The sequence below is a fragment of the Pelophylax lessonae genome (genome assembly GCF_965119305.1).
Source record: "Pelophylax lessonae genome assembly, chromosome: 10".
In the NCBI taxonomy this organism is placed as follows: domain Eukaryota; kingdom Metazoa; phylum Chordata; class Amphibia; order Anura; family Ranidae; genus Pelophylax; species Pelophylax lessonae.
The window spans coordinates 72,688,109-72,715,587 of record NC_138777.1 but is presented as its reverse complement, the minus strand read 5'-3'; the positions used below and the strand labels follow the sequence as shown (position 1 = coordinate 72,715,587).

The 27,479-nt window shown below is 44.4% G+C and overlaps 1 protein-coding gene across 1 annotated transcript in view; it reads right to left on the bottom strand.

Moving 5' to 3' along the window:
• The window catches only part of LOC309565945 (stabilizer of axonemal microtubules 4-like), a 94,786-nt gene that overhangs the window by 60,193 nt on the left and 7,114 nt on the right, over positions 1-27,479 (bottom strand). The window contains exons 2-5 of the mRNA XM_082270974.1: positions 22,770-22,963; positions 15,448-15,557; positions 10,891-11,019; positions 747-917 (exon numbers count right to left, since the gene is read on the bottom strand). Of these exons, the coding sequence (XP_082127100.1) occupies positions 747-917; positions 10,891-11,019; positions 15,448-15,557; positions 22,770-22,963 (604 nt within the window). The remainder of the gene's footprint in view (positions 1-746; positions 918-10,890; positions 11,020-15,447; positions 15,558-22,769; positions 22,964-27,479) is intronic.

Below are 27,479 nucleotides of genomic sequence, written 5' to 3'. Positions count from 1 at the left end.
ATTTTAGGGCCTCAAGAAATGAGATAGGGTGTCAGTACATCAGAACTGATTAATCTTTAGATATATACCATAGTTTGTGGACTGTATACCTTTCCTACAGACTAAATAATATACACTGACTTGGGTATTTTCACCAAAGAAATGTAGCAGAATACATTGTGACCTAAATTTATGAAGAACAATTATTATTTTTTGCAAACTTTTATAACAGCAACAAAGAAAAATGTGGGGGTTTTTTTTTTTGTTTTTTCAAAAATTTTAGTCTTTTTTTTATTTATTTGGCAAAAAATAAAAAAAAAACAGTGGTGAGTAAATACCACCAAAAGAAAGCTCTATTTGTGTGAACAAAATGCTAAAAACATAGTATTGAATTCCCATCTAGAGGAACGAGAAGACTGGCTGAATCACAGCTTGTTGAAAAAGTACTGATGGTGGGATTCCCATATCTAATTTAACATAAACATCTAATTTGCATAAATGCAACGTTTGGTACATGTATGGACATTTGTATTGTATGGACCTTTGTTTGAAAATGCAAAGAACTTCGTACAAAGTGATTTACCTAGAGCTACCTATTAGCAATTGTTTCATAACTCCTATAATTGGAGAAAAATGATTGACTTACAGAGTAACTCAACATTTCTAAACTGCATTCATAGTTAATAAAAAGCATTGAAAAACTAACTTCTTTACTCTTTATTTACTACATCCTCCCAGCCAGTTACCCACAATATGTTAACTCTCACCATACGAGCTGTTGTAGTTGGTACAATAGAAGTTCAGAGGGTCACAGCTTCCTCCAGAACTGCTTTGAATCCCTGGAGATGAACTTCCAATTGGAAGAGGCCCCATTGCAATGGCAGGCTTAGATAAAAATGCTCTGATGGGTTTATGAACACAGAATGCCTTTGCAGAAAGTCAAACTTCAGTAACCTGGCTACAGTCGCCATAGCAACACAAACAACATCAGCTGTACTTTGTGCTACGTTCCAACCACTAGAGGCAAAATTCTGCTTTCATTTTCCTGTCTCCACTGTAGACTGGATCTACAGTATTATTTCTTTATAGGTACTTATATAGCACCGTCAATTTACACAGCGCTTTTACATATATATTGTACATTTACATCAGTCCCTGCCCTCAAGGAGCTTACAATCTAAGGTTCCTTACTCACATACACAATATTACCAAAAGTATTGGGACGCCTGCCTTTACACACACATGAACTTTAATGGCATCCAAGGCCGTAGGGTTCAATATTGAGTTGGCCCACCCTTTGCAGCTATAACAGCTTCAACTCTTCTGGGAAGGCTGTCCACAAGGTTTAGGAGTGTGTCTATGGGAATGTTTAACCATTCTTCCAGAAGGGCATTTGTGAGGTCAGGCACTGATGATGGACGAGAAGGCCTGGCTCGCTGTCTCCACTCTAAGGCTGGATTCACACTGGATTGGGGAGCGGCTGACAGCAGGAGGTCCAGTGCATCCCGTTCATCGTTTCAGGTCTGAATTTTTGGCTGAATTCGGACCTTAAACGGACCAGAAGATGCACACAAATTTCCTGCAAACCACTTCACAGCTGTCCCAGAGCTGTGTACACCGGCTCCTTTGAGAGCCGGTCACAGTCTCCTGACATGCGTATTGGATGCGGGGATCCGCATCCAATTCACACCAGTGTGAACCCAGCCTAATTCATCCCAAAGGTGTTCTATTGAGTTGAGGTCAGGACTCTGTGCAGGCCAGTCAAGTTCCTCCACCCGAAATTCACTCATCCATGTCTTTATGGACATTACTTTTAAGCAATACAAAGTGCATCGAAAAGAAAAGACAGGAAAAACAGCAACAGTATGCACTGAGAATAGGGTGAGTGAACATATGGACCTTGCTTTGTGCCTTGGTGCGCAGTCATGTAGTTGTCCGGCAGCTGTTCATTGTACATCAGTAAATAGAAGTGAAGGTGTATTATATTTAAATGTTTGAACCTTTTTTAATTTCTTCAATTGCTCCCTGATTTCTGGCCTAGGCCGAAATTATGTCATACAACCCAGGAGTCCTCATGGGCATTTTTTTTTCTTTCACCTGGAAGAGGGGAGGAGGGGCTTTTTCAGCTAAGCACACCCTCCTGCCTGCATGCCTGCGCTAAAGACAGATGGATTCCAGGAAGTAAATGCTACATGAATCATCTGCCCTTACTCAAGATGGCTACAGGAGGAGGGAGATTTGGGATTTTTAATGAAGCACATGGCTATAAGGTGATGAAAAATCAATGTATAATGTCATGTAGACCTGTGTTCCTAAATAAGAGGAACACAGGAGCCCTGGGATTTTCTGTCATCAGGGAATTTTCTTGTAATGTTCATCAAGGAATTTTCCGGGGACTTTTGATTCAGATTTAGATTAAAAGGAAATGACCAGCGCTATGGACTGTTAGACGTGAAAAATGTGAAGTGAAAAATAGGTGTAAGCTGCCACCAATCAACCCTCGGGGTGCAAGGGTGAATGTGAGAAAATAAATAAGTGACGATTGGTACCGGCGCTACCTTATATGTGATTATCCATAAAACATGTGAATAATGTGCATGAAAATGAAATAATATAGCAATGTGACCCAAATGCTTGTGGGTGTAAACTTAGTGAAAAAAATAAATGAATAAATAGGATATAATTATTTATTGAGAATATATAAAAAAAACCAAACTCAAAACGAAAAGACTGTGATGGTGAGTGAGAAAAACAAAAACTCACTAATTAATGATTATTTAAGAATGGCACCTCTTCCCACTGAGAGTGAAGGGGAATTTAGGTGATAGCAGCAAGTGCATAAAATGACTTTAATAGAAGTCACAAGCCTGGATGTGTGTGCCAAAAACATTCAGTATGGTTATCCACTGATATTAAACAACATAAAGTGAAGGTGAAAAAAGTGGATGTGCTTATCCAAAACCGCCACTAGGTGGCGTGTTGGTAATACGACCTGTGCGTTGTCCACACTGACTGTGTGGTTATGGGGTTCTTGCTCCGTTTCCAGGGGAACAGTGAAAAATGTATGGTCTACTGAAGACGTCCATCTGACGAAACGCGTAGAGCGGAGTCTGGCGAAACATCTAGGAATGAAGCCACCATATCAGGGACTCCTTTGTTCCCCGACTCACCTGGATCTGATTGTCCAGAGACTGCAAAGTCTTGTCCCATTTGGTCAGAATCTCCAGGGACCTCATATGGAACTGTGCAAACGGAACTGCCTCGAAGGTAGACACCATCAGGCCCAGCACCTGCATGCAAGTCCGGAGGGATGACCCTCTGTTGGACAGCAGGGGACGAATTTCAGCCTGCAATTCCTGGAGTTTTTCCAGAGGAAGGAGCACTCTGGCTAAGGCCGAGTCCAGAGTCAGGCCCAGATAGTCTAGCTTTGTGAACGAAACCAGGACAGATTTCTGAAAATTCAGAAACCACCCGAACTCCCATACAGTTCGTTATGTGATCTCCAGGTTTTCCACCAGAGCAGAAAAAGACTCCGCTCGCAGAAGGAGATCGTCCAATTAGCCTAGGACAGCAATTCCCCATTGGCGTAGCAAAGCTAGCACTGGGGCTAACATTTTGTGAAGACCTGAGAAGCAGAGGCGAGACCAAAGGGTAATGCCACAAAGTGATAATGCTCCTCTCCCATGTCAAAGCGGAGGAAGTGCTGGTTACTGGCACATATTGGAATGTGAAGGTAAGCGTCCTTGATGTCAATAGGGGCGAGGAAATCCTCCTGACGCAGGGATGCCACCACCGTGCAAATGGACTCCATTCTGAGCTTCTGCACCAGCACAAATCAGCTTGAGGTCTTGGATGCACTTTTCCTTCCTTCCTGGGAACTGTAAACAGGTTTGAGTAAAAACCCTAAAAACTTTCCGAAATCGGAAACTGGGACAATCACACCTTGATGTAACAGGTGTTGTACCACCCCAAACAGACCCTATAAGCGGTCCGGGACAGGCGCAAGTTGGAAGGAAAGAACCTTGCCGGGGGACAAGAGCGAAACTCTATCTTGTAGCCGGACCGAATGACTTTGTGGACCCACATGTCTTGCACCAGGGAAGTCCACGGGTCCAGAAACCAGCTAAGACATCTCCCCACCCCGATATGGGTGAGGGCACACCTTTATGCTGAAGGAGCCTTCTCCGCAGGTCTGGAGAAGCCCGATCTCGGCTTGCCAGACCAGGTTCAATTGGATCCTCCAGAGGAGGCCCTGAAAGGCTTCGAGCCCTTGTCAGTCGACCGTGAGGGATGAAAAAACTTCTTATGAGCTGAAAAGGAAGGCCCACGTCTATGATGAGGTTCCTTGCCCTTAGTAACCTGTGGAAGAAAGATATTCTTCCCCCCCTGCGAGACCTTTTTTGATGTCATCCAGGGTAGCTCCCAACAGGCCATCTCCTTGAAAGGCAAGATCAGTCAAGGTCTTTTTAGAAGTTTAATCTGCAGACCAGCATTTGAACCAAAAGAACAGGGAGCCGAGCCACTAGGGGAGCCGCATCCAAAGAGGCATCACAGATAAACTGCAGCCCCTGGACCAGCTGGATCTGCCATCTCAGCAAAGACAGGGGGAGCTTTTCTCCCTCCAGGTCATGGCGTGAAAGTTTAGCCCACTCAGTCAGAGTTTGTGACACCAGGGCAATGGTGAATACCGGCCTCAGTGCCGAACCAGCCAGAGTGTACATATTGCGGGCCACAGCCTCCGCCTTCCTGTCAGTCAGATCTTTAAAGGCTGGCTACTCTTAATCCCGAATTATGCTTGCCTTGTTCAATCTGGAAACCGGAGGGTCCACCACCGCTGGAACAGTCCACTTCCTAAGAAGCGACTCCATACACAGGGGGGCGTAGCTGCAGCCAAGATGGCTGGACGTGTATAGAGAGAGCTCTGTCTGCTGCCTTTAGAATCCATCACCATCCTGCTTATTCCTAGCTGCTCCTGCAACATCACAAAGCTCCCTGGATTGCCTAAGTGCCCAGCTGCCTTCTTGAGTAAAGATTGCTCCTCTACGGCCATAGGACGGCTGAAAGAATTTGCTCGGCTGAAAAGCAAGATGGAGGCCGTTGCCCTCCTCACATGAGAAGCAGCAGGACAGCTGCTATTGAGACACCTAAACATGCATCCACCACAGTGAAAGTGGGTAAACTCACCCTGGAATAGGTTAACATGCAATTGCTGAATGCTATATCCGCTTGTGGTACCTCTCTCACAGGTAAGATAGATGAAATCAAGGTGGATAACGGCCTGCTGAGGCAGGATATACAGAGTAAGAAAAAGAACAATTCTCAAAATGCACAAACTATGATATGCAAGCTGTTTTCATAGAGGAGCGGCTGCTACGTGCGGACAATGCCTCATTGAAAGTGCTATTAATATTAATGTTTTTGCATACTCTAACTGTATTGGTTTTATATCGTTTTGCAATAGTCCAGACATTCCGGACTATTTGCCAGTTTGTTTTATGGCTTATTTTGCATATGCATTGTTTTATAGCTGCTTGGATGACTTTGATGTTGAATATATGCTATAGGTTTTGTATCTTACAAGTTCATTTGATCTATGGCTAGCAACTGTAAGTTTATCTTATGGAATTAAGAGGTCAGAGCGCACCCCATAAATGGTCCCAGGTGTTCACCACCATCCTTAAAGCAAATGCACATCTCGTTTGCCTTCAGGAAACCCATATGGTGCCCAAACACCCTGGGTGCAATGAATGGGACATTTATGTCACACCTCATATACCAGAGGGGTATCTGTATTGATACACAGAGTGGTCCCTTGGGAATGCATACAAGTTCAAACTGACCCATTAGGGAGGTACGTGTTTATACGTGCCCAAATTCACGCTCTACCTTTTGTCATTATGGGTATCTACAATCCCCACCTGCCAATCTGCAAGTGGTGAAGGAGGCAATGGTATTCACTGCATTATACCTGGAGGTCTATGTACTATGCATGGGAGATTTTAACCTTCTTCTGGATCCAGCCCTAGATAAATATGGTGACCCTTTGGTGACTCCTCCAAAGGGTATGTCGGCATTACATTCTCTTCTTGCAGAATTTGGGTGGAGTGATCTGTGGCGTAACCTTAATCCTCGCACCCGTGCGTTCTCCTGGTCTACCCCCAGCAGAGGAACTTTATCTAGAATTGATATTGCTTTGGGCAATAGTAGGCTTCTACCTAGGGTCTCTGACATTAAGTATCTCCCGAGGGGAGTATCGGATCACTTGCCACTATTACTCACTGTTGCTGTTGGATCAGGGGGGGTACACACACCATGGAGGGTACAACCCTTTTGGTTGTCATTAATAGGGTCTAACGATAGGATACCAAATCAATTGCATGCATTCCTGGAGACACATGGAGAAGCTAGATTTGATCTTCTGGGACACTCTGAAAGCATACCTGAGGGGGGCCCTCTGATCCACCATCTCATTTATTAAAAAATCATCATGTAAAGAGGAGGAAGATCTCATCCAGGCCTATCAGGCTGCAGAGAAGACATATTTAGGCTCTCCAACTGTTGCTAATCGTTTACATTGGGAATATGTGTCCCGGCTGTATTCGGCTCATATGGCTACTAGTGCTAAAAGGAAAGCATTTTATGCACAGCAAAAGTACTTTGAGTTTGGAAGTCAGTCTAGTCAACTACTGGCTCATATGGCTAAACAACAAACCGCAAATTTAGCATTATCTAAAATAGTCCAACTTGATGGAACAGAGGCACGAAAGGCGAAGGATATTCTTGAATGCATCCATGCTTTTTATAATGACGTACGCTACCACTCTCACACATACCAAACAGGATATTGAGATGTATCTGTCTGACCTACAATTTCCTCTCTTAGCAAAAGAGCAGGTATCAACTTTAGATGCAGATATCACTGAGAATGATGTCCAAGAAGTGATTGCTTCCTTGGCAGCAGGGAAGGCATCTGGCCAAGACAGATTGCCTCTTAAAGTCTATAATAAATTTATTGAGGGGAGACTGCCATCGTCCATGTATTCTGCCACAGTGGTACTTCTACTGAAGCCTGATAAGGACCCTTTTGACTGTGCCTCATATCTCACTTTTAAACATAGATTACAAAATACTTTCAAAAAGTCTAGCTAAAAGACTTATTTCTGCTAATGTGAGCATTATCCACCCGGACCAAACTGGCTTTATGCCTGGGAAGTCTACCTCTATTATTGTTCGTAGAACACAACTGATTGTCCAACTTAGAGATTACCTGTCTGAATCTAGTGTCCTGGCATCTTTGGACACGGCCAAAGCCTTAGATTCAATCAAATGGTCTTACATTGGGTGATAAAACTGATGTAATAGGATTGTATGCAGATGATCTTATTTTGTATCTACAGGATGCCTTGGCGACATTAAGTGCTGCAATGCAAATCTTTGACATCTTCGTTACATACTCAGGCCTAAAAATGAATTAGCAAAAAATCTTCTCTGATGCCTCTCCGACTTCAGGTAGTTGTAGAGAGTGGCGCTGTAACCCCTCTAAGAATTATCACCTCTTTTAAATATTTAGGAATATTAATTACATGATCTTTGTCTGAGGAATTAAAGGCTAATATGGACCCCCCGGATGCGAGTGGTTAAGACTAAATTTATTATGTGGGCTAAACTTCCTTGATCAGTAGCAGGCAGAATTACCCTCATTAAAATAGCCCTTTTACCGAAGTGTCTATACAGTATGTGTCTTCCCATATGCCAGTACCAGTGCCCAAGTCCTACTTTAAAACCTTGGACACCCTGTTTAGCTCCTTTATATGGGCCCAGAATAGAAGAAAGCTTACATTTTCCACCTTGCAAAGGCCTAAAGTGGAAGCTGGTATGGAACTTCTGAATATGTACTATTATTTTTTAGCAGGACAATTGATTGGCTGTCACCTGTTTCACCTACGGTGGTGGAGTCACATTTAGCCTATGTCCCTAAATTGATTAATCTGTTAATAGCTTTGGAAGCACTAAAGACAGTCCTAGAAAAAGTACGCTTGCCGATTTTGAATTTGGCTATAGCGGTGTGGAGAGAGTCTAAGTGAGTTGTAGGATTTAAGGACATTGAGGTCACACTCCCTACTTGGCACAATCCCATGTTTCCTCATCTGCTACATTTCACAGATTACTCTTTCTGGGAACAAACGGTTTAAATACCCTAGGATATCTATAATGGCAATGTTCTTTCATCTTTTGTTGAATTACAGCAGAAATTTGACCTTTCCCTACAAACTTTTACAAATTCCTTCAAATTTGGCACGCATTGCATGATCAGTTTGGGACTAATGTCTTGAATTTTTCTAATTATGCACTCATAGGCATATTAAAGTCACAAGGTCCCGGAGGACTCATATCCAAAGTCTATACCTATCTTTTAAATGCCACTATTAGCAAAAATTAACTGGTATTGCAATCAAAATGGCAACAAATCATACCAGATTTAGCTGAGGAGGATTGGGAAGAGGCTTGTTCCTTTCATTTACAGGTGTCTCCAGCAATTAATACCATGCTGACACAACTAATACATGATACAGCAGTCTCACCTTACTCCGGTGAGATTGCGTGCATACATCACATACCCACATCTAACTGTACGAGATGTAATCACTTTCGGTCAAGTACTCGCTGAAACCGACACTTTGCAGTGCAATTTGTGTCAATACGAAAAAAAAATGGCGAAAATCGCACTGCAAAGAAAGGTGTGTGTACATCTAGTTGGCAGTTAAGAGCTCACAAAATTCAGCAGAGGGAGCGCAGTTCCAGTAAGTAGGCAGAGATAAGTTCAAAGCGGCAATCATTTATTGGAAAACTGAACAGACTGATGCCATTAGGTAAAAAGATCACAAGCCCCTGCAGGGAAATGGTAGTGTGCCAGTGAGGCACTGTGACTCATGGGTTCCATAGATGACTCTGCTGAGCCCGGTGAAGTGAACAGATGCCTCTATCCCTGGAGCCCCTGGGGAGGGGCGGCGAGCCCAATGGATGCCAGACTGATGGACAGAGCTGGCAATGGCCAGCACACCCGGAAATGACAGATGCAGTCAGGGCTCGTCACCGCCGGGGGGAAACGCCAGGAGCGGGCAGATTGGCTCCACTATGGAGACAGAACTGTGCGGGCAACCAACAAAGGAGAGCCAAATGAGCCATGATTTGTCAGCTTATCGCCCTCCCCCAGGAGCTCCTTGGTTAGAGGCATGCGTTCACACCACCAGGCTCAGCAGAGTCAACTATGGAACCTGTGAGTCACAGTGCCTCACTGGCACACTATCATCTCCCTGCATGGGCTTGTGATCCATTTACCTAATCTCATCAGTCTATTCAGTTTTCAGCACCACAAAGTATCGGTTTCGTTATCGGAAGCATCTGGGTGAGTCCCGATACCCGCTCAAATGCCTGCTATCGGCACCGATATTGGAGCATCCCTATCTAAAACATATTTGTTGCTTTTACATCAGCTCTCTGAAGAGCTATCTGTGGTGAATCATTTTTCGGAGAGCATTTGACAGGTGGTGAGGAAGTGTTATAATGCCTTCTCGCTGCCGGTTTTCACCCCTAAAAGCCCACAGCACAGCAATGCATGCTGCTGTGGCACGGCCCTATTTACTTGAACTGGCTGTCTTCGGCAAGTGGTACTGCCTGCTGAATGCGACAGTGAGGATCATTTTTTGTTGCATGGCCACACACCTTTGTATGTTGGGGAAGAGGCGGGGTAAAAATGCAGCTCAACCATCTGTTTTTTTTTTGTTTTTACCTCCAACTGCAAATGTGAACTTTGCCTTAATAGCTAGGCTGATAAAGCAAATTTGAAAATATAACCGTATACTACCTTTTATTTTTTTTTTACCTCAAGCCATCTTTCATACACAGGAAACATCAAAAGCATGTCTTGTTTGACACACGGCACCCAGATGAGTGAAAGCTTGCAATTTGTAAATTAATTTTAGAACACAAACATTTTTTTAAAATATTAGGACATGTATTCTTAATAATACATGTCATATTTGATGGTTTTCCACTTTATTTCAGAATTTAATACACCACGCTCTCCCATATAATCTCTTATATTACATAGCTTAGTCCACACACGATTATAACATTCTGTTGTAGAGCAACTGCAGTATATTCAGATTTTCTGGAAATGTAATAAGTCCAGATTCTCAAGCTAGTCATACACTCAGTAATTTTTAAATCCGGATTTCACTTGCGATAAATATGATAGCTTGTGTGTTTTATGAATGGCCAGAGATCCCTAAAGCAGTAGCAAAGCCCCCTTTGTGATTTTTACCTACAGGTAAGCTTATAATAACCAGTTCAGCTCCAGAGTATTTTTTTCTTCTTTATCGCATGCATGTAAAAAAAAAAAAACAAATTTTTGGCAATGGAATTACATAAACCCCAAGAACATTATATAATTTCTGAAAGCAGAGGCCTTGTAGAATAAAAAGGTGGTAGTTGCAAATAATAAAATAAATGTTAGTGCAAAACCATGCCATATAATACCCTTTTTTGGTTAAAATGGAGGGCTTTGTTCTAAGGTAAGTATTTCATAATGTGCTAGTATGCGATGCACACTAGCACATTATGCCATTGTCTTGCAGGGGATTTTTTCTTTTTTCAATGCCATGGTTTACTACCATTTTAATGTTGGGTGTAAAGTTCTGAATACTGAGAAATGTCCATTGTTTGAGCTTATTGGTTAGGAGGAGAATATTCTTTGTCAGGGAATAGAACTGAGCAGTTGCATGGAACACTCAGATTGTGCGCTGTAACTGCTGAAAGGTCTGTTCATGTACAACCACCAGGAGCTTGTATCATATGACAGTCCTTTATATGGACAGCCAGTTCAGTGAGCACTGATACAGAATCTAAATCATTGAGACTCTTTGAAGAGATAATCCAGATCCGGCTGTCTGAGACGTTGCTCCATTTCCCGATTCTTGGCATATTCCTGAAGCAGATGCATGATCTCATTGTTGAACTCCGCAGGGGGTTCCTGAGCTCCTATAATAAAAAAAAAAATAATAATAATCACAGTACTGAAGTTGGAAACAGAAATAAAAGTAAATCAAATGGCACATGCACAAGTTTTTTTTTTTCTAATAAATGAGAACCAACAAACTCATAGAACCCTTTCACACAGCCAACTGATCAGGTCTGCCTGTCAGTTTTTCAGGCGGACCCTATTGGACCCTCCAGTCTCTTCTATGGAGCGGCAGGTGTCAATGGACATGTGTCTGTTGACACCCGCCGACATCCGATCCTATCTGCCAAAAACAGACTGATGAGCATCCATTCCCCAACCGCTTGGAGGATTGGATCGGATGACAGTCGGGTGTAAAAAGATAGGTCGTCAATTTACATCTGACCGCCCGTAGAGGAGAGCAGGCTGTGTCCGCTCTGCATAAGCGGAGTGGACACGGACACAGACTAGCCATCCGCCTGCTCAGCAGGGATCAGTGGACAGGGGGCCATACAGTATCTATGTGTGCATGTCTATGCATTCAGCAAACACCGCCAATAGCACCATTTTGGCAGAAGAAAAATGGCAACTGCCCAGCAGGATTCAAACAGGCCAATCAACTTTCTCTCTAAGAGTGGTCATAGTTAAAATATGAAGACATTCAAAGACATGGGGGCCACTGCTGTATGCATGGCTTCATCATTGGATATAATATAACTCTAGGTTATGCTTGCTTTTAGTGTATAGATAACTTTAGAAATACAGTGTGTCACCTATTCATGAATCCTTCTTGTTGTTAATGTTAAACTATGCCCCCCTGGTAAAAAAATATGCACTGCAGCACCTAAAGAAGAAGTAAGCTTCCATGTATTGTTTGTACCTATAAGTAAGCCTATAATAAGACCTATAGGTACTGTAAATATCTTCTAAACTTGCACATTTTAGGAGTTATTTACTGTATATGCAGCCGGATGAAGATAGATGCGATCTCCAGAGGTGACAAGGAGGACTTCGTTTGCAGGTAAGCTTCACAAAATGTGCTAGTATGCAATGCATACTAGCACAATATGCCTTAACTTTGCAGGCCATAAAAAAAAAAAAACACATCGGTTTAATCCCTCTTTAAATGAGAAATCTGGGCTGGAACGGACTAAGCTTAAAACTGCTCCTACCCACCTTCTGATACCTATACTTACTACCCTGTAGAAGGAAGCTGCTTATACTTCCCTATTCTCCGGGCGCTCTGGTCAAATCACGTGATCGTCTCCCAGTGGCCAGCTTCGGGAGAGGAAAGACAGCCGACAATGGATGCCGCATAGTAAAAGCCTATGGATGACGTCACCGCCCTGGCATTCCATCCATTGTCAGCTCTCTCTATTCTCTCCCCTGAATCCAGCAACTGGGGTGATCATGGGAAGCTCCATATTAAGCATATTAGTGACGTTACCGCTCAGGCATTCCATCCATTGTCAGCGCTCTCTCTCCTGAATCCAGCCACTGGAGAGATCACACGACAGGACCAGCGTGCTCTGAGAATAGGTAAGTATAAGCATCTCCCTTTTAAAGGGTAGATAGTATAGAAGTTAGAAGGTGGGTGGGTGCTGTTTCAGGCACAGTTAGGCTGGGTTCACACTATTGTGGAAACCAGCGCGATTCCAGTTCGGGTTCCCGCATTGCATGTCTCTGGCAGGCACTTCATACTGCCCCTATGTGAACCGCTGCGGGTGCCAATACAAAGTTTATATGACACCCCCAGATCGGTTCACAGATCGCAGTGCGAACTTTTAAATGGTGCAGGAATCGGATCGCATGGGTGTGAACACCCATGCAATCCAATTCAAGTGCGGACCAAAAAAGGCTCCTTCACCATTTTTGTCCGAATGCGATGCGAATTCAGCCATACAATCTGTATGGCTGAATTCGCATCGCACATACATCGCATGTGACCTGCACAGCAGTGTGGTGCGAATCACATACAAGTTCTGACATCATAATAGTGTTAACCCAGTCTTAGTTCCAGCCCAGACTTCTACTTTATTTCAAGGACATTTGAACTTAAAATTATATAAAAACCCTCACCTTGTCAAACAACCCATTCAGTTGAAAACAGAAATGAGAGGCAAACCATTTGTGTATAGATGTATAAAGCATTAAATACCTTTTTTTTTTATAAGTGATCATATTCTTAGCTGGATAAGGAGCTTGGGAAGATGAGGAAGGAGAAACAGCAGCACACTGATCTTTCCAGTGAATGGCTTCCAATGGGGGAACGTGTCAAGACAAGTGTGATCATTGGAGGATCCCAGCACAGCTAGAGAACGGACCACACTGTGCTCTCATGCTTCTGCCCACTGCTTTCTGGACTGACAGCACTGCCTCTGTTGCTAAAACCCTCCCACTGTGAGCTGCAATGACTGAGAGGGGGAGCATGTAAGGGAAAAATGACGGAGGATTTGGCTCAGTCAGGGAAGGTAAAGAAAGATTTTTGTTTATTCTATAAGGCTGTGCATTATATATTGCAGCTGAATCTGGTACTTGTTTAGACTGCCATACAGGGGCCTTTACTTTAACCACTTGCGGACCACCCATCGTAGATATAGTGTGGCAGGGCATACCTAGTACGTGATCCACAGGCTGGGGTAGGGAGCATCCCTGCCACCCTGGCTGTGCTGCGATTGGTGCAGCACCAACCAATCAGCGCACACAGTAACACTTGCTGGCCACACATTTAACCCCTTGATCGCCCTAGATGTTAACCACTTCCCTGCCAGTGTCATTAGTACAGTGAGTGCATATTTTTAGCACTGATTGCTGTATTGGTGTCACCGGTTCCCAAAAAAGTGTCAGGTGTCTGATTTCTCCACCGCCATGTCACTGACCGCCGCCAATACTAGTAAAAAAATAAAAAAAAAATTAAATAAATCTAACCTATAGTTTGTAGACGCTAAAACTTTTGCGCAAACCAGCTGATATACATGTATTGGGATTTTTTTTACCAAAACTATGAAGCAGAATACATTTTGGCCTAAACTGATGAAGAAGTTTGATTTTTTTATTGAATGTGTTTTATAGCAAACAATTAGCAGTCTTTTTCTGTTTATAGCGTGAAAAATAAAAACTGCTGAGGTGATCAAATACTACCAAAAGAAAGCTCTATTTTTAGGGAAAAAAAAGGACATTTATTTGAGTACAATGTTGCATGACCGTGCAATTGTCAGTTAACCACTTAAGCCCCTGGAGGATTTGGCTGCTCAAAGACCAGGGCCTATTTTGCGATTCGGCACTGCGTGAATTTAACGGACAATTGCGCGGTCCCGCGATGCTGTACCCAAATGAATTTGACGTCCTTTTTTCTCCACAAACAGGGCTTTCTTTTGGTGGTATTTGATCACCTGTGCAATTTTTATTTTTTGCGCTATAAACAAAAAAAAAAGAGTGACAATTTTGAAAAAATAACAATATTTTTCATATTTTTTATATGAAATTCCCCCCCAAAAAAATGTAAAAATCAAAATTTTTAAACATTTTAGGCCAATTTGTTTTCTGCTACATATTTTTGGTAAAGAAAAAAAAAAAAAAAAAAAAAAACGCAATAAGCGTATTTTGATTGGTTTGCGCAAAAGTTATTGCGTTTACTAACTAAGGGAAAGATTTATGTCATTTTTATTGTTTTTTTTTTTTTTAACTAGCAATGGCGGTGATCTGAGATTTTTTTTGCGGGACTGCAACATTGCGGCGGATAGAACGGACCCCTGACTGACATTTTTGACACTTTTGGGGGTACCAGTGACATTACTACAGTAATCAGTGCTATACATATGCACTGTTACTGTAAAAATTACACTGGCAGGGAAGCGGTTAACTTTATTAGTGATCAAGGGGTTAAGTGTGTCCCTAGGGGCGTGATTCTAACTGTCAAGGGGTGTGGCTGGTGATGTAACCACAGAGACATACGATCCTGCTATGTAAGATCGTATGATCTCTGCAGTTACACCAGGGAGAATGACAGGCGGCTTTGTTGACATCAGCCGCCTGCCTTTCTCCCTCTCCAGCGGGAGATCATGAGTGGTCGGTGGACATCGGAGCCGCCGGTCACACGCGTGGGGATGGCCGTGAACGAGCAGGGGCGGGAGCGCGCCTCCGGCGGTGCACGCTCGCCCCCTACAGGCTCCTGGGGGAACGGCGTAGTACTACGTCGGTTTGCCCAGGAGAGGCTGACTGTTGCAGTAAATATACTGTGGGCGGTCGGCAAGTGGTTAAAGTAACGCAGTGCCATATCGCAAAAAATGGTCTGGTCATGAAGGGGGGTAAATCTTCCAGAGCTGGTTAAGGGGTAAATACATGACATGAATTGAAATTAAATGATATGAATATTTTATACACAATCAGTTCGGAAATCTTTCAACAAAATTTAAAACACATATTGACCATAAAAAAATTATAGTTTCCCTTCAACGCTGTACTCATACCTGTGACCCAGTAGTATATATCCCAGTCATTGCTAGGCTCATTAATTATCCGATCATATTGTGACAGCTGAGCGTCTGTCATGGTGCCCAGATACTTTTTGGCAAAAAGACTGCGGAGACAAAAAAAAAAAAAAAGATAAAATAACTAGCTGTAATAATATTGAGAGACATTTTTAAGTAAAACAGGCTCCAGAATTATACAGAACAAACATGCCTATTCAATAAGATAAAAATAAAAAAAAATATAACAGGCAGTAACTCATAGCAACCAATTATATTTATTCTTTAGGTGATCTGCTTTAGTGAAATGTAATCTGATTGGCTGTTATAATAAATTACTGAAGTTAGCAAATCAGTTTAGAGTAAAGGTTTATTAGGTATATGAGTATCAAGTGTACTAACTTTGAACAATCCATAAAAAGAGCATGAGTAACACAGTTTACTTATATACTGTATACCTCAACTTATACCTCCTATATAACTGGAGTACTAATCCAGCCAAATATGATAATTTTATATTTAAAATGCAATGTATACAAACTATGTTCACAAAAGATTTTACAAATTCCTAAAGCGGTTCTTCATTTTGAAAACAAAAAATTAAAAGTAAGAAGCTACATATCCTGCCGACATTTAAAAATAGGACACTTGTCCAGGGATCCAGCACTGTCCTCACCCGAGCCGGAGTTGTAAAATTTTCCTTGACTCACAAAAATCCTCGACCACGTCACTTCTGGTGCGGCCGCGTCACGGAACAGATGCTGTCATGTCACCAATGCGCAGAGGATATTCCTGGGTCGAGAAATATTATAGAACTGCTCTGCTAAGCTGTAGTGAAGCAAAGAGGGAGGCAGAGATAGAGCAGAGCTGGCAGCAGTGGGAGGGGCCTAAGTCTGTGCTTGGAGAGGAGGGGGCGGGGGGTTGGCTGTGCATAGCATTGCATGGGAGGTCAAGGAAAATTATAGAGCTGTGTCTCCTCTGATTGTCAAGCGCTGGGGGGCTGGATCGTCTCCTCCAATTAGTTTCCCTGCACCCTCACGCTGGAGACTTACCAAACGCAACACAACTCAAGTGAATTACATGCTGAGTGACAGCGGGACATGACAAGACACAGCCTGGATGATGGGGGACACAGACTGGATGATGATGGGGGACACGGATACAGGCCGGATGACGGCAGGGGCACAGGCTGGATGATGGGAAGGGGGGGGGGGGCAGGCCGGATGATGGGGGGGGGGGGGTTGGGGTTGACAGGCTAGATAAGGGCAGGGACACAGGCTGGATAAGGGCAGGGACACAGGCTGGATAAGGGCAGGGACACACTGATGTGGCATGGATGAGGCACAGATGAGCACTGATGTGGCATGGATGAGGCACAAAATGAGCACTGATATGACGCGGATAGGCATGAATGAGACACAGATAAAGCAGCGATGGGCATGAATGAGGAACAGGTGGGCATGAGTAAGGCAGGGGTGGTGCTGATCGGTGTGTACAGCGTGTGAGGACACGAGAGAGCTGAACTTGACATGCACCGGTTTGTTGACAAATGGTCACTCTGTCATTAGATGGAGCGATCACGTGGTAAAGGGCCGCTGTCATTGACCCTTTACCACAATCCGCGGGAAGCAGGATTCTGGAGGATGTCCCTGTACGCCCTTCCAGAATAAGCCGACCGCGCTGTAGCAGTCATTGGGCTATGCCCCGGTCGCCAAGTGGTTAATCCCCATAGTCTTAGCTATCCAATAGTACCCCCGAAGCGGGGCTTTGCATTACCTATTAAACGTGAAAAGGTGCACTGTTATAGTAATACACCAAAAATACCTACAATAGAATAGCAGTTCCCACCAATTCAAGTACTCATGTGCTTGTACAATAATTATACATATAGTAAAAATGGTACGCTAATCAAAGTATAGATCAGGCATGTCCAACCTGCGGCCCGAGGGCCGCATGCGGCCCGGAACTGCAGCCAATGCGGCCCACTGCCCCCTGACAATTTTTTTTATTTTTTTCTGGGGAGGAAGGAAGTCAAGTTGGGGGCAAGGCTTCCAACCAACTGTAGGCAGAGGCTGCAACTGCATTGGATGGGCAAGCACTGGTGAGGCTGCATTGGATGAGCATGCACTGGTGAGATTGCATTGGATGGGCACTGATCAGGCTGCATTGGATGGACATGCACTGGTGAATCTGCATTGGATGGGCACTGTTGAGGCTGCATTGGATGGGCACGCACTAGGCTACAAGTGCCGTGCAATCTCCTGGCTGTTGCGGGAGACTTAGGACGTCTGCAGTCAGTGACAAAGCCTCTGCTTCCTGTATAGTTCTGGCTCTGTCTCAGGTGGAGCGATATGAAATTCACTCCGCCTGTGACAGAAGCCATACAGGAAGCAGCGGCTCTGCTCTCTTCTGCAGCCGCTGCCACCTCCAGCAGTACCCGCCAGCATTACCCACTAGCAGAAACTGCCAGCAGTACCCACCAGCAGTCTGCAAAATAAGTAGAAAGGATATGTGCATTAGCGCATGTAAATTGTTACAATGTGTCTTTTAATAACTAGTTCTGTTTTGTCATAATATGTCATGTCCTTGTTCATAGTGGTCATGGTGGTTAGAGTGTTACTTTAATATCTTTAATATCTTTCAGAAGAAGTAAACCTCTGTATACTAATTCCATTTCATTGGTCATCCTCTAGTTGTGTTAAATAAGTGAGGGGGGGGGGGGGCGCGACGACACGGGAAGGGCGCAGCAACGTTTTAATACTTACATACCTTAACTATAGTATATATTTTATATGCGGCCCGAGAAAATTAATCTACCCTCAATGTGGCCCAGAGAAGCCAAAAGGTTGGACACCCATGGTATAGATGGTATATATAGTAAATAAACATATATGTAGATATGGTGTGCAAAAATAGCCAATAACATGCAAACGGTGAATATGTAATTTGTGTGGCTACTGGCAGTCCTCTAGTATAGGTTTCCAAGTATGGTGCCCTGAACCGCCGTGGTTTGGGCCCTACATTTATAGTAGCTTGACCTACTATGTTAATCTATGGCAGGGTCGTAATCTGGAAATTTGAGGGGCTACAGCTTGAACCCTATATTTGGCACAGGGAAGGCCTTCTTTTACCACCCAAAACATTTTGGGGTCGGTAGCCCTAAATTTTCTGGTCAACTTTTTCTTGGGCCCTTTGAGAGTTTGTGGCCTCTGGGCCGTATAGCGTAGCAGGGAGTGCTGGGTACCGCAGGAATCCCTTGACTCTTAGCTATTCAACAGTACCTGCAGAGTGGGGCTCCACAGTTCCCATCTTCTGCGGTGGTCAATCAAATTCTACCCCAATGCAGGTCCCTGTGAAAATTAAGCATTGGCCTCAAAAAAATGTATGTGGCCCCTGGGCATCATATAGTATCCCTGTGCCAAATTTGGTGCCCCTGGGCACCGTGGTTCAGCTACCGTGGGGCCTTACATTTAGGCTAGCCTGGCCCACTATGTTACTTTATGATGCAGTCGCGATTGGGAATTTGAGGGGCCACAGATCAGGCGCGGAATGAGTCCAGGGGCCCAAATTTGGCAGAGAGGTAGGGAAGGTCTTCCTTTACCACCCCATCAATGGTAATGGAAGCCCAAAAATTTTCAGTTAACTTTTTAAGAGGCCTCTTGGGAGTGTGCGGCCCTCAGGCGCTACTGCTGAGCGGGATTGGTGGGTACTGCAGGAATCTCTGGACTCTTAACTATTTAATAGTATTCGCAGAGAGGAGCTCCACAGTTCCTGTGTCCTGCGTTGGTTGGGCAAATTCCACCCCCCTGCAGGTCCCCATACAAATTAGGCATTGGCCCCAAAAAATTTTGTTTGTGGCCCCTGGGGGTCCTCTAGTAACCCTGTACCAAGTTTGGTGCTCCTGGGCAACATGGTTCTGCTACCACTGGGCCCTACAGTTAGGCTATCTTGACCTAGCCTATGTTAATATATGACGCAGTAGGGAATATTGAGGGGGCCACAGCTTGTCCAGGGCTCAAGCTGTGGCCCCTCAAATTCCCAACCGTGACCAAGCCATAGATTAACATAGCTGGCCAATCTACCATAAATTAAGGGCCATTTTTTTGGGGGCTGATGCCTTATTTTCACGAGGACTGGCATGGGGGTTGAATTTGCCCGAATACTGTGGAACATAGGTACCAGTGAACTCCATGATTTGTGGTACCTGAACCCTGGTGGCTAGGGGCCTCATACTTGACACAGAGATACTATAGGATCCCCAGGGGCCACATGCATTTTTCAGGGCCGATGCTCAATTGTTACAGGGACCTGCATAGGGGTAGACTTGGCTAACCACCAGGGAACACCGTTTCCCCTGCTTACCAGAGCCGTCGGTAGCGGGGAAACTATCTGGTCCTCTCCCCTGCTAAGCAGGAAGTCTAGTGAGGGCAAGATGGCCCCCACTTGACTATGTCTTTGGAGGACCGGAGCAACATCATACGTTGCTTCCTCCCAACGGCCTTAAAGGGCCCATTTTTTTCATCATTAACCACTTTAAGACCGGAAGGATTTGCCCCCTTCCTGACCAGGCCCTATTTTGCGATTCGGCACTGCGTTACTTTAACGGAAAATTGCGTGGTCGTACGATGCTGTAACAAAAAAAATTGATGTCCTTTTTTTCCCACAAATAGAGCTTTCTTTTGGTGGTATTTGATCACCTGTGCGATTTTTATTTCTTTGCGCTATAAGCAAAAGAAGAGCGACAATTTTGAAAAAAAACAAAAAGTAAAAATCAAAATTTTTTTAACATTTTAGGCCAATTTGTTTTCTGCTACATATTTTTGGTAAAAAGAAAAAAAAAAAAAAGATCGCAATAAGCGTATTTTGATTGGTTTACGGAAAAATTATTGTGTCTACTAACTACGGGAAAAATCTATGTCATTCTTATTGTTTTTTTTTTCTTTTACTAGTAATGGCGGGAATCTGCGATTTTTTGCGGGACTGCGACATGGCGGTGGACAGATCGGACACCTAACTGACATTTTTGACACTTTTGGGGGGACCAGTGACATTATTACAGTAATCAGTGCTAAAAATATGCATTGTCACTGTAATAATGACACTGGCAGGGAAGGGGTTAACATTATGGGTGATCAAGGGGTTAAATGTAAGCCTAGGGGAGATTCTAACTGGGGGGCGTGGCTTCTGAAATGACCATAGAGAAGTGATTTTTTTCCCAAAAAAAAAATTGCATTTGAAAGACCACTGCGCAAATACCGAGTGACAAAAAATATTGCAACGGCCGCCATTTTATTCTCCAGAGTCTTTGCCAAAAAAAAAAAAAAAATTATATATATATATATATATATATATAAATATAATGTTTGGGGGTTCTAAGTCATTTTCTAGCAAAAAATATTTATTTAACTTGTAAACAACAAGTGTCAGAAATAGGCCTGGTCTTTAGGTAGTTAAATAAGTTTACCAAAAATGTAAACATTGCAGAATATACAGCCTCATGCTACATAACCAAGCTCCATTTCATGCTGAATAAACCAAATTATTAATGTATCTTAAATAGAAAACTATCTTTAGATAGATTTTTACTCCAAAAGCATTTTATTAAAATAAATTTAATTAAAATAGAAAAAAAAAAACAGATTTAAATAAAAAAAAAATCTGATTTTTTTTAAAAAAATGATAGATTTTTATTCACCTTGCAGATCGCATAATCATTCTGAATGAGAGTAACGGGTTCTTTATACCAGTGCACTCTGTGTGCCCATGAGGAAAGTTGCAGTGTCTGCATCTCTTTAGAAGTAATTAGCTCTTGGGGAGCTCACCAAACGTACACTTCTATTACAAGGGGTGGCCAAAATCTTCCAGGAAAATCAGTGAGCCAATCGAACAAGCAGGAAATTACATTTTTGGAGGCGTGTTGTACACCAACAGTGGACAGAACACCTCCAGGTAGCCATATTGCATTGAATTTTACAGAAATTACAGCACTGCAGGTTGAAAAGGAAAGGTAATTTTTTTAATAACAATAAGGCTTGTGTAGCAATTGTATATGCTGTTTTTTTTTTCTTAGTGGTCTTTTAGGGCTAACTTCATCTTTAGCAACATGTTACACCCAAATTTAGGGTGTAACATGTTGCTAACCCCCCCCTCCCCCATGACATTGTTTGTTCTCCCCTGCATCCACTCTCATTTTTAAAATTGGCGCAACTATGTGGTGCTCTGCAGAGAGCTGGAGGAAGAGTTTGCAATAGCCTGACATTGCACCCGGGGGAGGGGTCTCTGGAGGTATCATCAAGAAGAATATTATAAATCAGACAATGCTACATAACTAAGTTCAACATTTTTAATCCAGTACAGGTTAAGCAAATCTGCTACAATTTTTATTAATCATAGCAATATGCTCTCTAGATATTGGTACTGCTATTTTGCACTGTGCACTCATCCTTTTGCCTGCAATGTTTAACCTCTTGCTGACCGCCCACCTTAATATTACTGCGGCAGGGCGGCTCAGCTGCGCAAAATCACATAGTACTACGTGATTTCACGCACGAGATGCCGGCGGTGCGCACGTGCCGCTGGAGCCAGGCGGGCCACGGAGGGAGCGGCGGCGATTGCTGCTGCCCTCCTGTGATCGTCAGAGAAACCGAGTGAACACCCACCTGCTTATGTAAACAAAGCAAGCGGATCTTCTGTCAGACAGGCAGGGAGAGATCAGCAGTTTCAGTTAAGCTGAAACCGCAATCTCTCTGTGCCTGTCACAGAACCCCCTTCCCCCCCCACACACAGTTAGTAATCACAGTTAGGCATACATTAACCCCTTTGATCACCCCCAGTGTTAACCCCTTCCTTGTCAGTGTCATTTATACAGTAACAGTGCATATTATTTAGCACTGATTACTGTATTAATGTCACTGGTCCCCAAAAAGTGTAAAAAAAGTTAGGGGCCCGATCTGTCCGCTGCAATGTCGCAGTCCCGCTAAAAAGGTGATCAAGTACCACCAAAAGAAAGCTCTATTGGAAAGAAAAAGGACATCAATTGTATTAGGTTACAGCGTCGCACGACTGCAAAATATGTCGTTAAAGTAACGCAGTGCCGAATCGCAAAAAATAGCCTGGTCATAAAGGGGGTAAAACCTTCCGGAGCTGAAGTGGTTAATCTTCTGAACCTGGCTGCATGCTGCAACCAGTCCCCTCAGTGTATATTCGACTTTACAGGCTAAAAATTTGTAACAAGATTGCTTGCTTTTTGCAGATGTAGGCAAATGTGAATTATGAAAAACATTTCTCCTTTATAAAACATAACACATGTAAACTACAAATACCTGAGCAGAATACAGTTTTCCAGCATGCCTCTCTTACGGCTCTCATATAAAAGTCTTGCTCTTTTAATCTCAGTTGTTTCTCCAGTACGTTCCTTCCAAACCGGCAGTTGGATCTCTGAATCACGTCCTCCTGTGCCATCTGTGGTCAGGAACCTCGGCCCTTGACGTGTGATAAAGGCAGACAGAAGAGAACTCTACAAAAGGAGCAAAATGAAAGTTAATAAAAAAGTTAAAATACACTACATTACCATAAGTATTGGGACTCCTGCCTTTACACTCATATGAACTTTAATGGCATCCCAGTGTTAGTCCGAATGTTGAGTTGGCCCACCCTTTGCAGCTATAACAGCTTTAACTCTTCTGGAAAGGCTGTCCACAAGGTTTGGAGTGTGTCTATGGGAATGTTTGACCATTCTTCCAGAAGCGCATTAGTGAGGTTAGGCACTGATGTGAACAAGAAGGCCTGGCTCACAGTCTCCGCTCTAATTCATCTCAAAAGGTGTTCTATCGGGTTGAGGTCAGGACTCTGTGTAGGCCATCCAAGTTCCTCCACCCTAAACTCGTTCATCCATGTCCTAATGGACCTTCCTTTGTGCACTGGTCCAAATCATTTGGTGGAGGGGGGATTATGGTGTGGGTTTGTTTTTCAGGGGTTGGGCTTGGCCCCTTAGTTCCAGTGAAGGGAACTCTTAAGGTGTCAGCATACCAAGACATTTTGGACAATTTCATGCTTCCAACTTTGTGGGAACAGTTTGGGGATGGCCCCTTCCTGTTCCAACATGACTGTGCACCAGTGCACAAAGCAAGGTCCATAAAGACATGGATGAGCGAGTTTGGGGTGGAGGAACTTGAATGGCCTGCAGAGAGTCCTGACCTCAACCCGATCGAACACCTAAGGGATGAATTAGAGTGGAGACAGCAAGCCAGGCCTTCTCGCCCACATCAGTGCCTGACCTCACAAATGCGCTTCTGGAAGAATGGTCAAACATTCCCATAGACACACTCCTAAACCTTGTGAACAGCCTTCCCAGAAGAGTTGAAGCTGTTATAGCTGCAAAGGGTGAGCCAACTCAATATTGAACCCTACGGACTAAGACTGGGATGACATTAAAGTTCATGTGGGAGTAAAGGCAGGCGTCCCAATACTTTTAGTAATATAATGGGTGTACAAGCATTAAAGTATGTCTAAAAGCTCCTATGTGACAGTCTGAATGTGCCCCAAATCCAGCAAATGTTATATACAAACCTCGAAAAGTGACTTAGGCAAGCGACTTAGCCAAGCGACTGAGCCAAGTGACTGAGCCAAGTAGTGGCAAGTAGCAGGAATAGGTAGCCTTGTATGAGGCACGTGCTTTGGAGGAGAGGGCTTGGCCTTTCGGGAGTCCAGCAGTGGCAATTTCAGCCTTGAATTAATACAGCTTGTTTTATCTCTCTAACTCGAGATCGGTAGGTTCTGGTAGACAGACACACTCACACCACCGCTTGCCTGCACATTTCTCCTCTCTCGATGAATACTCATGGATCTCTGCAGTCTCCTCCTATCTCCTGTCAGGGTGGCAGGAAACCAGGCCACATGGGGATGCAGGTAAAATAAAGCATTTTATTGGAGCAAACAATAAACGCACAAGAGTGGGAAAGAGGGAGCAGGAACAAGCTGGGGTCGCATTCAAAAGCGGGTAGTCATCCAAGCCAGGGTCAAGTCTAGAAGCGGGTAGTCTGCCGATGCTGGGTCGTCTGCCGATGCGGGGTCGAGAGCCAGGAGAGTCGTCAGTCAATCCAGGTCATACACAAAGAACAGAAGACTGCTAGCAGAGATGCACCTTGGAGCACAAATACAAGGGCAAGGACTGCAACCCATCAGGTGATAGATATAGTCAGGTGTGCAGCATTATCACTGTGCAACACCCAGGCAGCAGGCAAGTGATGATGCAATCAGATTCTACAAGAGGCAGCAGTTTGCACATGTCCAAGATGGCTGCCAACAGGAGGGCAAGGTAAGACCTTGACAGTTCCCTCCCCTCAATGGCCCCTGTTCCGTGGAGCAAAAAAACGGTTTCGGAGAAGAGTGCGGAGAAGGGTGGGAGCATGAACATCAGCGGAGGGAACCCAGGAGCGCTCCTTAGGACCATAACCCTTCCAGTGCACCAGGTATTGAACCTGACCTCCGAACAGATGAGAATCCAAGATGCTGCTAGTCTCATACTCCTCATGATTGCCCACTGAAATGGGACAAGGGCAAGGAAGTGAAGCAGTTTAGCAACTGCAAACCAGTGGCTTCAAAAGTGACACGTGAAAGACATTGGAGATACGCATGCCAGGGGGGAAGACCAAGGGCATAGGCCACCAGGTTCACCTTATGGAGGATGTGAAAAGGCCCAACAAAACGGGGTGCCAGTTTTGGAGTGGGCACTCTGAGGTTAAGATTACGGGTCGACAACCATATCCTCTCCCCGACCTGGTACAAAGGAGCAGATAAACGTCTCCGGTCTGCCTGGAGCTTCTGACGCTGTGCAGAGACCCGTAAAAACTCTTGAATCTGCACCGTAGAGGAATGGAGGGCACGAAGATGATCCCCCCACAGCCGGGATGTCCTGTGACCAGAACGACTCGGGCAACACAGCCGGTTGGAACCCATAATTGTCCAGGAATGGAGACATTCCTGAAGACGAGTTGATGGCAGAGTTCCTGGCAAACGCCACCCAGGGTAGCAGATCAACCCAATTGTCCTCATGGTCAGAGATATAGCAGCGAAAAAATTGCTTCAGAGCTTGGTTGGAACGCTCAGCGGCACCATTGAACTGTGGATGGTATTGCGGAGAAGGAGAGTCGAATACCCAATTGGGAGCAAAAGGTGCGCCAGAACTTGGAGACAAACTGGCTCCCACGGTCCGAGACAATTTCCCAGGCAACCGGTGTAAACGGAAGACCTCCCTGGCAACCGCGAGGCAAGCTCCTGAGCGGTAGGCAGCCGCTTAAATGGAACACAGTGACACTTTAGAGAACCGGTCGACAACCATGAGGATAACCATGTAACCTCGAGACACAGGAAGTTCCACAATAAAATCCATGGCCAGGTGAGACCAGGGACGCTTCCCACTGGGAATGGGCTGCAGTAGGCCCAAGGGAAGGTTCTGGGGAGATTTGTTCTGGGCACAGACCGAACAAGCAGCCACATACGCAGCAACATAAGTGCAGAGAGATGGCCACTAGAACTGACAGAAAGAGCCCAGGACATCTGGTTCTTACCAGGGTGACCGGCAGTCTTGGAATTGTGGTACGTGCACAACAGTCTGATGCACAACCTCTCAGGTACAAAACATTTGCCAGCAGGTCTCTCAGTGGGAGAATAAGGTTGGGCAGCCAATATCGGTCACCCAAGAGGAGAGGTTAAGTTAGTGAGGATAGCTCTGAAGGTATGACCGGTGTCGGCACGGAATCCTCCCTGGACAACTCAGAATACAGATGAGACAAGGCATCAGTCTTAACATTCTTGGAGCCGGGCAAATAGGAGACCACATAGTTAAAAAGAGAAAAGAATAAAGCCCATCTGGCCTGATGGGGCGTGAGCCTCTTGGCCTCTGAGAGATACGTCAGATTCTTATGATCTGCAAGAATGAGAACTGGAACCACTGAACCTTCGAGCAAGCATCTCCACTCTTTGAAAGCCAAGATAATGGCCAGGAGCTCTTGGGTCCCCAATCTCGTAATTGAATTCAGCTGGAGACAGCTTCTTGGAGTAGAACTCACAAGGAAGTAAGGGTCTATTAGGTATCCGACGTTGAGACAGGAGGGCGCCTACTCCCGTCTCAGACACATCCCCCTCTAGGACAAAGGGCAAACCAGGATTGGGATGAGACAGAATGGGAGCCGAAGCAAAAGCAGACTTGAGGGTCTCAAAAGCTTGGATGGCAGCAGGCATCCAATTGTAGGAATAGCTGCCCTTCTTGGTCAGATCTAAAATGGGTTTGGCCAAAGAGGAAAGGTTCCTGATGAATTTCCGATAGTAGTTGGCAAATCCAAGGAAACGCTGAATGGAACGGAGACCACTGGGGCGAGGCCATTGTAGAACAGCCAAAACCGTCTGAGGGTCCATTGAGAACCCTTCAGCAGAAATGATGCAGCCCAAGAAGGCAACCTGAGACAGGTAGAATTCACATATCTCAAGCTTACAGAAAAGCCCATTCTCATGTAACCGTTGCAGCACCGATCTGACATCCAGGTAGTGTGACTCAATTGAGTGTGAGTAAATCAAGATGTTGTCCAAATAGACTACCACGCATTGCTACAACATATCACGAAAGACATCATCACTGATGAACTCCCGGAGGACAGCGGGCGCATTGCACAGGCCAAACGGCATCACCAGAGATTCATAATGACCAGTTCTGGTATTAAACATGGTCTTCCACTTGTCACCCCTCCTTGATTAGTACGAGGTTATACGCGGCCCTTTGATCAAGCTTGGTAAACACAGTTTCTCCCTTGAGGCGGTCGAACAATTCAGTAATCAATGGAATCGGGTATGCACTGCGATTGAGGCCCCTATAATTAATGCAAGGTCTCAACTCACCCCCCTTTTTCTTTACAAAGAAAAAAGCAGCACCCGCTGGAGATGTGGACTTGCGAATGTTCCCCCGGGCAAGCATATCCGTAACGTACTCCTCCATGGCCTTATTCTCCGCAACTGAGACGATAAACCCTGTCACGAGG